General features: G+C 37.2%; 1 protein-coding gene across 1 annotated transcript; it reads right to left on the bottom strand.

Annotated features, from left to right (window-relative positions):
• Positions 1 to 260: 260 nt before the first annotated feature.
• LOC145822449 (uncharacterized) lies at positions 261 to 4,327 on the bottom strand. Its single transcript, XM_082919492.1, has 5 exons — positions 4,324 to 4,327; positions 4,060 to 4,133; positions 3,814 to 3,901; positions 3,366 to 3,682; positions 261 to 777 (listed from the first exon to the last, which is right to left on the bottom strand). Exons 1-5 carry the CDS (start codon positions 4,325 to 4,327, stop codon positions 664 to 666), a joined length of 597 nt encoding a protein of 198 aa, XP_082775618.1. The 3' UTR covers positions 261 to 663.
• Between the last annotated feature and the right edge of the window lie 9,175 nt (positions 4,328 to 13,502).

The raw sequence follows: 13,502 nt of genomic DNA, 5'->3' as shown, positions 1-13,502 counted from the left end.
ATGAATTACTACAACATGCCCATGGAGTCATATACATTTAATGCTTATTACTGATGATCATTTGTAGAGAGATACCCGAACTTGACACTATATTACATGCAAGAGATTTTCAAGAGACAATACAGAACAGAGATGTGTACCATCAATACATCCCTAATCCATGTATGTTACATAAATCCTCAAGACAGTACTGCTTAAGTCATGGTAGTAGTTACTTACCTTTGGAAATCCTGAAGAAACAGAAACAAAACGTGGTGCAAAAGTGAAGAAAATAATGGATGCCAAATTATTTCCCACGGAAAGATAAATAAATAAATAATCTTTTTTTTTTTGGTGAATAAATAAATAATCTTCCATATGCACACAAATAAGAAAACCTGCTGCCCCAAAAAATGAGTACTAACTTCTACATGTTTACTCACCCCCTATGTATTTTTTTTTTTTAATATAAATATTTTCTGGTCAGTCCCTACTAGATGAAGTTTAACCAATGCCAAGGAATGGAGCTTTATGGAAATGTCTATAGGAAATAAAAATAGGAAATAAATATCTAGCTGATCAAAAAAAATCTGAAGGAATTACATGAAAACTTCCAAAAGTCAAAATTCCTCTCCTGACAAGTATAAATTATAAAAACACGAGGCAACTAAGCATACAATCCACTCAGTAATATATAGAGAGGGTATGATGGTGTTGAAGAGATGGGCACTCGACGCCAATAGAACATAACTCGACGCCAATAGACCATAACCAAAGATCTAAGTCAACACTCAACACCTGGACAAAAGCATAAGGGCCCGTTTGTTTTGGGTTAAGTAGATGGGAGGGGATTAGGATAGTGGAGGTGTTATTTAATGTTATGTTTGTTTGTAGAGTTGGGGAAGTGATTAGGATGGTGGAGGTGATATAGATGGAGGTTGGGGAGGGGATTGAGATGGAGGTTGGGGAGATGGTATTAGAAAAATAGTGAGGGAATTAGAAATTTTTTTATTTTTTTTAATTTGTTATATATTGGGAATTTTTTTATAAATATTAATATTTAATTTTTTATATATTTTTTTGTTTTATTATTTTATATAAAAATAATTTAACAATTCCTATACTAACAACTATCATCAAAACAAACACAATTTTACTTAATCCCCTCACTATCAATCCCCTCACTATTAATCCCCTCACTATAAATCTCCTCCATTCTACCTCTGAAAACAAACAGGGCCTAAGAATCAAAGAAATCAAAATTACAAGAAATTATGGACAAAAAAAATAAGCTGTCAATTTTGGAGTACTATAACGTATGATAATTCAATATGAAGAATTAAAAAGGAAGAAAATAGACAGAGCATGTAATTCGAGAATCATTAATAAGGAAAAAGAAAAGAAAATGGCATATATATGAGAAGATTGAAGATTTTCATGAATACGAGGTTCGCCAAACAAATGGGGACAATTACAAGTAAGAAACAAAAGACATTCATTTATATTATTCCCATTCAGAAGAAAAGAAAAAAAAATAAAAAAAATAAAAAAAAAATAATAATAATAATTTATTATTATCCAAAATGGGTTTCTTTTCTAAAACTTCCAAATGATCATCTAAATCTGACATTTAAAGAGTTTCATATATTTAAGCTGCAGTACAGAGAAGTTCTAAAACATTTCCTATGATGGTGGTGGGCTTCCACACAAGTTTGTGGCCATGTATTGCCACCCATCAAGTATCATTTCAACAGTGATGCGGCAACTTGGAATGAAGTGCTACAGCTCAGTTCATTAGAGCACCAAATCGTCATTGAACATTGTTTCAAGTGGGCACTCCCTATGTGTGTTCATGCAAGTTAAAATCTATCGATTTCGAAAAGTGCTTTTTATGGCGTGCATTAGAGGGACCAGATATTCTTTGACGTGCAAATCATGAAGCCTCAACATCACACATGGCTCATCAATTTCTAATAGCAATTCTAGATTGCTGCCAATTGTACAAGATTAAACGTTCCATGTATTAATAGCAATTATTCAAAATACTGTTAAAAAATTTTGATGTTCACATTTGCAAATTCCTGATAGATAGTTGTTGACAATAATGAAACATAGTGTTCATTGAGTCAATATTTAAATGCCGTCAATCCTAAAACGGGTTTGATTGCAATTGATTGCAGACCCAAAAAAAACTTGAACGCAAGGACTACTTTCAGGCTGTCAATCCCTCAATGGGCTGAAGTTTTTACTCTTTAATAAAATAGGTTTCTTTCGGAATTTTGTTTAACTGCAGATTAGGATAAAAACATGTTCCAGAAAATAAAAATGACACAAAAGGATTCATGTTATTTCTCACCTTATCTATATAATATCTTTTTTTCTGTATGTTCCAGCCTATGCTACCAGGAATGTAGATCGTTCCGGTACATGAATGATGAGATAGGCATAGACTTGTATGTATTACACTTAAAAATTTAAGGTATTTCTAGAGTAATTTTTTTTTTTTAACTATTAGGCATCCAGTAAAAAAAAAAAATTCTTTCATTTTTAATGTGTTTTCTTGTTAAAACTTAACTCACTATTAGGCATCCAGTATATTTGATTTTTTTTTTTCCTTCTAAGGTAACATTTTAGGAAATATATTAGAAAAAACTTTTGAAATCGCTTCACATCACTAAATTTATTGTTTTGAAACGAAAGTGTATCACATTTCGGAACGTGCATACCAATACGAAAGACTACTTCCAGCTATGTATCATCTAGAGTTTTGAGTAAGATTTTCAAATTGTATATGTAAATCAAAAGAGATAAAAAATAAATAAATAAATAAATAAAATAAAAATAAGTATCCTTGGTCTTAATGATTGCATGTGAGACCCACCCGTGTGAGAGTGAGAACATGTGGATACAACCATAATGCTCTGGATTTAGCAATTTCTGAAAGATATTGAAAAGCAAACCACAATTGAGCAGGCAAAAGAGTTGGGGGGTAAAAGAGACCAGTTGTGCATTGAATTTCTTTTGGTTGTCGAGCAAAGGTCAGCTACTCTATAATGTATATTAGTGGAAAAGAAGTTTCATGTTTCTCAAGCAAATGCAGACATAAGTTTAATCAGAGAACTACCTTACAAGACAAGTTGCATGCTGTCTCCAACACATGATGGCATTTATAAAAGAGTTTCCATATGAGATTCAGTCAAACTGTGGCAAAACAAGACTTAAAGAAAAGCACTTTCTTTTAAAGAAAACAAAATCATCTTCAACTTACTACCACCGTAACAGCTGAATATCAGAGAAGACAGACTAGCATTTAGGTCAAAAATGGAAACTGCCCTGCTTCAAAGAAAGAAATACTATACAAACTACAAAGAATTGACAAGACAAACCTGTTTTCCAGATTTTTTCCAGATTAACTCCCTCATTTTCCCTACAGCATATATCGAGCAGGCTCGTAGTTCCACTTCCTCCTCGCTGCCTGAACCGATTTCACATTTAGCCTCAATTATGCCAGCTAGTCTCAGCACACCAAGCTGACAAAGCACTGCTGGAACAATATAGTCAGCAAATATGGTAATTGCACCTATGTCATTGAATTCTCCATAACCTTCGCCTTTGAATGAACCCCTTAAATCAGACGCAAATATCTGAGCTCTTTCATACAAGAATATCTGGTGGCCCTTGTAAACAGTGTGGTCACGGAAACCTACAGTATTTAAAGTAATTATTCATACAAAATATTCCACCCCATTTTTGGCCATAAAACATACATGCTATTCAAAAGACTTTCATGCTAACAGGTATAATTTAAACCAGATATGCAAAAATTAAAGATACCAGGAAAGTGGCTTGTAACAAGAGCTACAAGCTTTACTGCAGATTTTCCACACAACTCCACAAGATTGGATGCTTTCCCCTCAAAGTTCTTTCCAGTTCACGCCCAATCTGAGTCACTTACATTAAATTACATACAACTTGGGTTGATTACCAGAAAAATTAAGAACAATATTAACACTTCAAAAAACAATAAAAGCCAGGAAACACACACACATACAATGGGTACGAAAATCTGTAAAACTGTACCTCGTGCAATAAGCCCCGTTCATCCTCCAAAGGAAGTGGCCTTCGCCATTTCAGCCATTTCCGTAATTCAGAACCTAAGAACAATCATCACAACAATCACAACAACAATCACTAACTTAAAAAGGAGAATTTCCTTAGTGACAGCAACCAGATTTCTGGCTACAGATGTAATGTAACTACTGAATAGAATAATATTTCAATATTCACCAGCAAAGCAATCCAAATGTAGATCCTATTGGAGCAGTTTCAAAAGGAAAGATTTGCCCATGCAGAAAAGCTAGATTCATTTAAATTGACATAACTCAAAATAAAGCTTTCTAAGAAAAAAATGACAGCATGTTGCAGTCACGAGAAGGATAAATTTGCATTCTTACACAAAAAATGACTACATCTTGATACGAAGCTATTATGCAGTCATCTTCATTGTGCTATCTTAGACTCAAAGGAAGTTGGAAAAACAGATGAGTCATTTTCAACCCAATCTCTGTCACCAGGTTCCCTTCAATTTATTTATGTATTCATGGGGGGGGGGGTCCCCGAACATCCCCCGGAGAACCCCTGTTTTGTTCATATGGGCTGACTACAGTTTAGGACTCAAAGTCACGGTCTTGTATCTAATCTCGCAGAGTGCAATGCAAGACCGATGAATCATCAAAGAGTCCAAATCCGGCAAATCGTTTTTGAAAACAGATTTGTTGAAAGAAGTGCCAAACATGGACTGCTTTGCCAGATACAGAGTCGCCACCTAAATATTTTATTTTGGAAAATTTAGGAAACCCTGACTCGTTGCCTAAGGCCACGTGTCCGTCATCACCAAAGTTGCCTCGGCTCGGGAACTTGGGCACGATTGGGGAAGGTCAGCTATGACCACCCCCTCTCGCCCGATCCGAAGATCGGCCTCTACTAACCATGATATCGAGTTTTGAAAATATTATGCGTTCTTATTCCGGTTATTAGCCTAGATTTACTATGTGACGCACACAACACAAAAGTATAGACTAGATCTCCTAATTTGGAACAAAGCATTGCATATCCGCTCATTTGAAAGACAATTTGAAATTTGCTACTCGCAAGTAGGCTAAAACACGGATTTCAACGAGTTGTTCCAACTCAAACAATCCAACCTTCACCCACAGGCATTCAGGCAGTTATATCAACTAAGCACATAGTCACGTGGTAAGCATGCTGTCATGTTAACATTCACATTCATGCGAGATGCTAAAGCACAAATACTTACAGTGTACTCCGAGCCAAAACAAAGAACTTGTTAGTAATCAAATGTATGATCCAAGTCCATGTTAGAATGGCTAATGCATCGCAGGCAAAATGCAACTAGAATAGGCTCGGCTAATCTATGGATGGCATGCGAAATGCAACAGATAACATGTATTCAAATTGGAATTGAAATACTATGAAGTTAGTATGATGCGCCGAGCTCGGTGCATGCAATACAGATAAATGGTGCAAACATGCAACCATAAGGTATGCTAATTGAAATATGCCCTAAATCTAACCATTGTAAGCGGCTAAATAAAAGGGAGAAAGAAATGGGGTTGGAAGACATGCATCACACGCATGCACACTTATTACAATTGCGCCCTTGCTCGGAGGGTCCGAATGAATAATACAAGCCACCTAATTAACTAACTCACAAGCTAATTAATTATTACAGAACCGAATTGAATAACTAGCTACAACTAATTATTACACAACTTAATCAATTAACAAATTAATTAAACTACAAATGAAACACAACAAACAAATAGGGAAAGCAGTAAACGGTGCTATTCCAGCTCTGTTTGAAGAAGAGGGAGATGAGTGCTCGCTTCAGTTCCTCGCTTCGGAAGGCCTTCCGATTGCTCTTTAGAGGCTCTGTTTGCAGGGTGTCTTCCAGCGCTTGTTGCTGGTCCTTACCAAAACACTGCAGGGGAAGTCACCAGTGGCCTGCCGGCCATGGAAGGACCACTGCCGGCCAAAGGTGGTCCATTGCCGGCCAAGGGTGGCACACTGCCGGCCATCAGTGACAAGCTGCCAGCCACTGGTGTGCTGTGACACCAAACTGCAACAAAGCACAAAATAGAGAAAAGGGAGGGTTTCCCAAGGACATGTACGCACCATGGCACTCCAAATCACCTCAAAACATCAAGGGAGAGGCCTAGTCGGATCCACGACCATCAATTACGCATCCCGATGCATGATGGCCAAAGATCCAACTTGTGCCAATCAATATGAAAATGAATGCACAAATAAAGCAAGTAAAGCCTAGAACTCTATCATGAATCATCAAGAGCTTCGGTGACCGAGAATTGAGACACGTTCCATCACTTGAAGTATGAAACGCCCCTCGTTCCTCGTGCTCGGATTAACACTTAATCCAAGCAATGCAACACATAAGCATGGCAAACATGCAACATGACCTAAATGTGCAAACATGCAACTAAACCAAGCATGCAACAAGCATATAAGCATGATGTGAGGTGATGACCTTGGACAACATGACAAAATGCAACATGAACATGTGAGCATGCAACGTATGCAAAGCTAAACAAGTATGCGACAACATACAAAATGAAACAAGCATGCGACAACATGGTAAGATGGGCTTACACCAAAGATGGACGGCTCTCAACTAGGTCTAAATCAGTAGCCAAAGCGATGAATTAAGCCAAACAACACACTCAAGCATGCGAAATGCGAAAGGTTCATCAAAGGGGCCTAAAAGGGCAACTCTCAAAAGTGCCTAAGAAGTGACAAATGTGCAAGTGTAACAACACTATATGCACTGAAATGAGATGATAAATGATGCAAAATCATTTAAATAGCTCAAGGATAGCATGCGCGAATCACCGAAACACGAAGTTTGCATGGCCAATTACACTACAGCTACACAAAGCATGAAGGATATGGCAAGGGCAACCCAAAACAGTCCTAGTACATGTTAATATGAGACTAAAACATGCAAGGAAGTAAGCCAAAGCAAGCTAGCATACAATGCTAAAACACAGGACATGCGAGGCTACAAAAGAGACAATGCACTGCACCTATTAGAACCAATCATGGCATGACTTGGATAACCAAAAACAGAGTTACATCATGGTATATTAGGACCCAAAATGTACTGAAATGATGAGCCAAAGACTTAGGCTAAGTGGCATGCGCAAAAGTCCATTCTTGAGGATAAAGCACAAGCTATACAAAGCATTCAAGGCATGTCAAATGCGAGTGAACAACAACATTTCATGTACTGAAATAGCATGTGGAATGAGGGCAAGGCATGCAAACATCACATGTATGGCATGGTAGGGGCCTCAAAACCCAAGACTAGCCTAAGCATTTACACTATAGCTATACAAAGCATGAGTGGTATGGACATGGCAGCCTAAAACAGTCCTAGAACACTTCAAAATAAGCATAAAATCAAGTTTGAGCAAAGCCAAAATATGCTAGTATGATGAGTCAAAACATCATGCACAAAGGGCTAGTAAACATGATTTGTTCTACACCTATATGGAGCATGCAAAGGATGATTAAACCAACTATGGATAGGGTCATAACATGCCAATTGATGACCAAATACATGCTGAAATGTAAACCAAACAACCTAAAATGACATGGCAAAGCATGGAGCATATGAAGCTAGTTTAGGGGATTTACACTACAAGTGCATTATGCAAGCAAGGGGTAACAAAACCAACCCAAAACAAGTTCATGACATGGTAAAACATCACCAAAAATGGACTAAAATGGACTCAACAAAAGCCAAGCACACATGCTACTTTGATGAGCTATGGATGGAGTTACACTACACATACTATATGCATGCAAAATATGACCAAACTAGCCATGGACAGGGCTAAGGCAGGTCCTAAAAGTCACAAAAATAGGCCTGAACCAAGCCTCAAAAATACATAGAAGAATGGTCCTTGGAAGGCCAAAAATGCAAGCAAAGAGGTGTGAGAACCCGAATATAAAAATTAAGTAAATAATTAAATAATAATTTTACAAATCTCAAATATTTTATTATGAATCTTTAAGTGCAAATTAAATATTATTGGAGGATCTTTTAATTAATTTTAAACCTAAAATAAATTTATGGTGAAAGTCATTGATTGAGAAGCAAGATTTATTATTAAAAAAAAAATGGAGAAGAAGGTGTGACTTGAACTCTAGACCACAAAATTAATAAGTTAGGCTCTTACCATTTGAATTGCATGTAACTTATATATGTATTTTGTATATTTATCTATCTATTTAACCTAAGTGTGCCCACAACTAGTATAAAATAAAATAAACACAAACCCTAACTCTTATTATAATTGTTTTCCACAACACTAGCAGCCCTAGCAGCCGTGGGTTTATGAAGAAAAGAGAGGGGTTTTTCAATCATCAAGATTATTGTTGTAGCCAAGAAGGAGAGCTTTGGGTGTGTTGTGCTGTGTGGCTTCCTAGGTTTTCTTCTCTTCTTTCTTTGTTCTTTATCCTAATAATATTGTTATTTAATTCATTGATGGAGAGATTGTAGGTTTATGTATTTTGTAAATATATGTATACACTGTTAAGAAATCTGAGGAGCTAAATTTATGTGTAAAGAATGGGTGTAATTCTTAGTTCAAAAATTATGCACACAATCACAAACTTTAAAAATCAAGAAACCATATCAAACGGATGAATTTTAAATCTGAAATTTTTACAGTAGATCAATTACATATTGAATTGCATATCTGAATTTTTTCATAATTTTTGGGCGTCGAAATCCATATAAATTGAGGTATTCAAATCTGTCCAGGAAACCAGTCCGAAACAGTAAATTCGGGATTGTTGTTCTCTTTGGGTATAAATCCAAAAATTATCAAATTAGTGTCATTAGAACCGGTTACGAGTCTAGTTTCATACGTTTTTGGCCTTGCATTGATTGCTCGTGTATATTAAGAGAACCGTCAATTTCTTTAAAGTGCTGCAGAAAACAACCTGTTTGGATATAATAAATTGTAGAAAAATTATTTTGATAAGCAAATCAAGTGAAACCAATTGGGTTTGAAACTTAGGATATATTAGATCATATCTGGAGGTTATTGGAATTTTTCGAATAGCGTGGAGTGGATTTTGTAATTTTCAAAGTTAGCGAATAGATTGGGAAAACTTGTTTAAAACACTGTTTCATCTTAAAGTTATTTTTAGTTAAGTTTCGATCGGAATCTATGTCTTGGGTGATTTTAGACCTTGAAGAATATGAACTTAGGTAATATTTAAGAGTAACGGTGAGTTGGGTTGAGCCGTGTTAGTGCGTTTTAGTTTGAGATTACTTAGTTCCTATTTTTTTTAGTATTTTTAAATTAGTTGTGACGCGTAGTTTTTATACTTGGTTCAGGCCACTAGTTGGACTTTTACACTCTATTCGAGGATTATATTATTGCGTTTCAGGTGAGTAGTTTCATGCTACATATTTTTATAAATGTTCCCCATACCCTGAACTGTTGGAAAATTAAATTGTTGTTTCATGATTAAACTGTTTTGATAAATTATTATATTATCAATTGAATCAAATTATTTCTGAAATATGTGTGAACTTGGCATACTGTAAACTATTTGTTTTGGTCTCATGTTTATAATGATGAACTACCATGTTTTGCGAAACTGATGTGTATTGATTATTGGGACCATGTGTGTATTTAGTCCAGGGAAATTATTCCACTGTGTGTGGTGACTCTGGCCACTAGGGAACAGATCCGGGTTGGGCCGTGATGACTCTAGTGCTCAACGATTGTAAGGAACAGACCTTTAAAAACAACTAGGTGACCTTCAATCGGATCGTCTTTGAGAAAAGGCCCAGGTGCCACCCTGAGGATGACTCTTAGTTCGGTATTGGATCCAACGGGGCTTATAGCCTGAGAAATGTGTGGCAGATTATTTGTTTTTCTTGGTACCCAAAAAATTATTGGTGTTCATGTTATAATCTGTTTTAAGTGAAAAATGTCGTTTATCATGTTCTTGCGAGGCATGAGTATTTTAAGTGTTGAATTGTGGAACTTCTTTTTGAAACAGATTGTATTTACCAAACTGTATGCCAATCTAGTTTCTGTGATATATATCTTATTTTGGAATTGAACCCTGTTTTCAAAACTGTATTTACTATCCATGTTGCTACTCACTGAGCTATCAGCTGACTTAGTTGTTACCATTTCCAGGTGTTAGAAGGACTTAGTGTGGACTCATGGCGTAGCGGGGACTCAATTGCATGGACCTCTAGGGCATTCCTTTAGTTTAGAGTGTTATGTCAAGTTTGTGCATATTTATATTTATTCTTATCGAAGTTCATTTAGGATTATTTTTGATAGGTGGGTTGTTTATATCCCATAAGTTTGGATGATTTTTTTTATTACGGTTGATTTTGCCGTTTATAATTGTGACATGTCTGGATTGAGTTTTGGTTATTTATAATTGGACAATTGTTCAGTTGTTCAATGTGATTGGATTCGTGTTTAGGCTTACGTGTGCCTTGGGCTAAGTCCCTGTGGGCCACGGCCGGTCATGCCCGGATTTGGGGTGTGACAAGAGGAACACAAAGAGAGGGGGCTACCCCCTCTGATTAAGGACCTCAAAACCACACCTTTACCACTGAAAATCCACTGGATTTCAGTGGTAGGAAGGCCAAACCAAGGCTAGCTCGGAGGCCTCAAGATATGGCTTAAGACAAAGCCAAACAAAGCATGCAAGGGGGCTACACACCCCAAATAGAAAAATGACCTTAACCAAACTTAAAAATCACTTAAAAACAAGACTTTTTCCAGTTATACGCAAAGCCTAAATCAATATGCAAAGAGGGCTAAAGCAAGGTGCAAGAAAGTGCAAAAATGGGGAAAATGCTCACCCTTGAAGACCCTCTTCGAAACCAGCAATTTCAGGGGGTGGAAGCTTGCTTTCAGACCTCAAAAAGACCTCCCAAGAAGCTTGGTTCAATGGTGGTGGTGTATATCTAGGTGTTATAGTGTAAAAGTGCAAGGAAATCCAATTTCTAAGCGCAAAATACAAACAATATAGAGAGAAAGGGAGTTTTTGCTCTCCAAAACTCAGAACCCTGATATAGAGGGTGGCCTCTTGCTTATATAGAAGAAAATCAATTCAAAGCTTCTTGAACAAGCTTGGCAAGAGCTTCATCCCTCCATACACGTGTATGGAGGGAAAATTAAAGGATTCCAGCTGGCTCAAAAGATCTGCCGTGAAACCTACTGAGAGAGGGGTGCTGCCGGCCATCAGTGATGGCAAGCAGTGGCTCATTGATGGCCGGCAGGGGTAACTTTTGGCCGGCATTGGCCAATCATGGCCGGTACACTCCCATAGAGGCCGGCAACAAAAATCAGTCCTAGTCCCTGTTTTGAAGAAAGCCTAAATCCTTCATCTGGATGCCTTTTTAGGTCATTCTTAAGCCTAAACTGTAGCCCTGGAAGTCTTCTTTCCAAATTTGGAAGCCTTACCTCGAAATTCCATGTGTTCTAAGAGATATCCCTCTTTTAGTGAAGACTGCTTAGTTTCGGTCCAACCGGATTGATGCCCAACTTCCAACAACCATATCTCTCCCATCCAGACTCGGCTCGAGGAGATTCTTGAATGAAAATTGAAGCCCTGGAAGTAAGCTTTCCAACGGTGGTAGCCTCATAGCTGAAATCCAAGTATTCAAAAGGATAGGCCTGATTTGGCAAGGACTTCTCGTCTCTCTCTTAACAGTTCATGCCCAACTCCTTCCCCAACTGGGTTTCTTCTCTCCTCTCCTCTTTTATTCAACTCCAAACCCCTAAACAAGGTGTTTTGAAAGATTTTTCAAAAGAGTTCATCTGTCCTTCATTCATTTCCACTTTGTCCTTGCTCGATTTACCGAAAAGCGCAACATTTAACAAAATGCGAGCGTCGGAACATCGTAGAAACCTATTTTCAAAAATGTTTTTGAAAGAGCGGGTTTTGAATTCTAAAAAACCATTCAAAAATAGCTTTGGTCAAAAATGGGGTGTGAGGTTAGGATTTGACTCTCTCCTTGCTGAAGAAATTGAACCTTTGCCCTGCACATCTTTCACCACCAAGTAAACCATCAGTAGCAGCGTCCAAGTCATAAGGGCGGTCAAAAATGGGGTGTCTACAGTTGCACCTCTTTGACAGAACTCAGAAGTCACAAAGTGAAAGGAGTGAATGTCAAAGCCCAGAGACGACCCACTTTTGACAAGGCCGAAGACTTAGACAAACAAGCAAGATAATAAAGAGATGCGCTCGCAGGCAGGGGCAAGATGCAAATGATATGTACAATGCCGAACATAACTTATGATCATGCAAAGAAAGCTGTAACGAAGCATAACAATGCAACAGTTTTAAGCAAGTAGAAACCAAGCTACATTACAATGCAGAAAGGATGTAAGAGAATTATTGCAATTCTCACAGCGAATATAACGTGCATGCGTGATAAATACATGAAGTGACCGTGTGTGATGGATACACAAAGTGAATGTGTGATAGATACACAAAGCGAACGTGTGTGATTGATACACAAAGCGAATGTGTGTGATTGATACACAAAGCGAGCGTGTGTGATTGATACACAAAGTAGGCATAGTGTGATAGATACAAAGCGAGTGTGTGATAGATACACTATATGAACAAAGTGTGATTGATACACAAAGGGTGAAGTGACCAAAGTGTGATGGATACACAAACACAAAATGTGATAGATGCACTAAGTGAACAAGTGTGATTGATATATAATAGGTGAACACAAAGTGTGATCGATGCACTAAGTGAACAAGTGTGATGGATACACTAAAGATGGACACAAAGTGTGATAGATGCACTTAGTGAACAAAGTATGATTGATATACTAAATGTGAACACGAAGTGTGATAGATGCACTTAGTGAACAAAGTATGATTGATATATAATAGGTGAACACAAAGTGTGATAGATGCACTTAGTGAACAAGTATGATGGATATACTAAAGGTGAACACGAAGTGTGATAGATGCACTTAGTGAACAAAGTATGATGGATATACTAAAGGTGAACACAAAGTGTGATAAATGCACTTAGTGAACAAGCATGATTGATATACTAAAGGTGAACACAAAGTGTGATGGATGCACTTAGTGAACAAAGTATGATTGATATACTAAATGTGAACACGAAGTGTGATAGATGCACTTAGTGAACAAAGTATGATGGATATACTAAAGGTGAACACAAAGTGTGATAGATGCACTTAGTGAACAAGTGTGATGGATACACAAAGGTGAACACAAAGTGTGATAGATGCACTTAGTGAACAAGTGTGATGGATACACTAAAGGTGAACACAAAGTGCGATAGATGCACTTAGTGAACAAAGTATGATTGATATACTAAATGTGAACACGAAGTGTGATAGATGCACTTAGTGAACAAAGTATGATTGATATACTAAATGTGAA

This window comes from Camellia sinensis, chromosome 1 (assembly GCF_055761805.1).
Source record: "Camellia sinensis isolate YWXY chromosome 1, ASM5576180v1, whole genome shotgun sequence".
NCBI lineage: Eukaryota > Viridiplantae > Streptophyta > Magnoliopsida > Ericales > Theaceae > Camellia > Camellia sinensis.
Note: the sequence above shows the minus strand (reverse complement) of the source record. Positions and strands in the feature narration are given on the sequence as shown.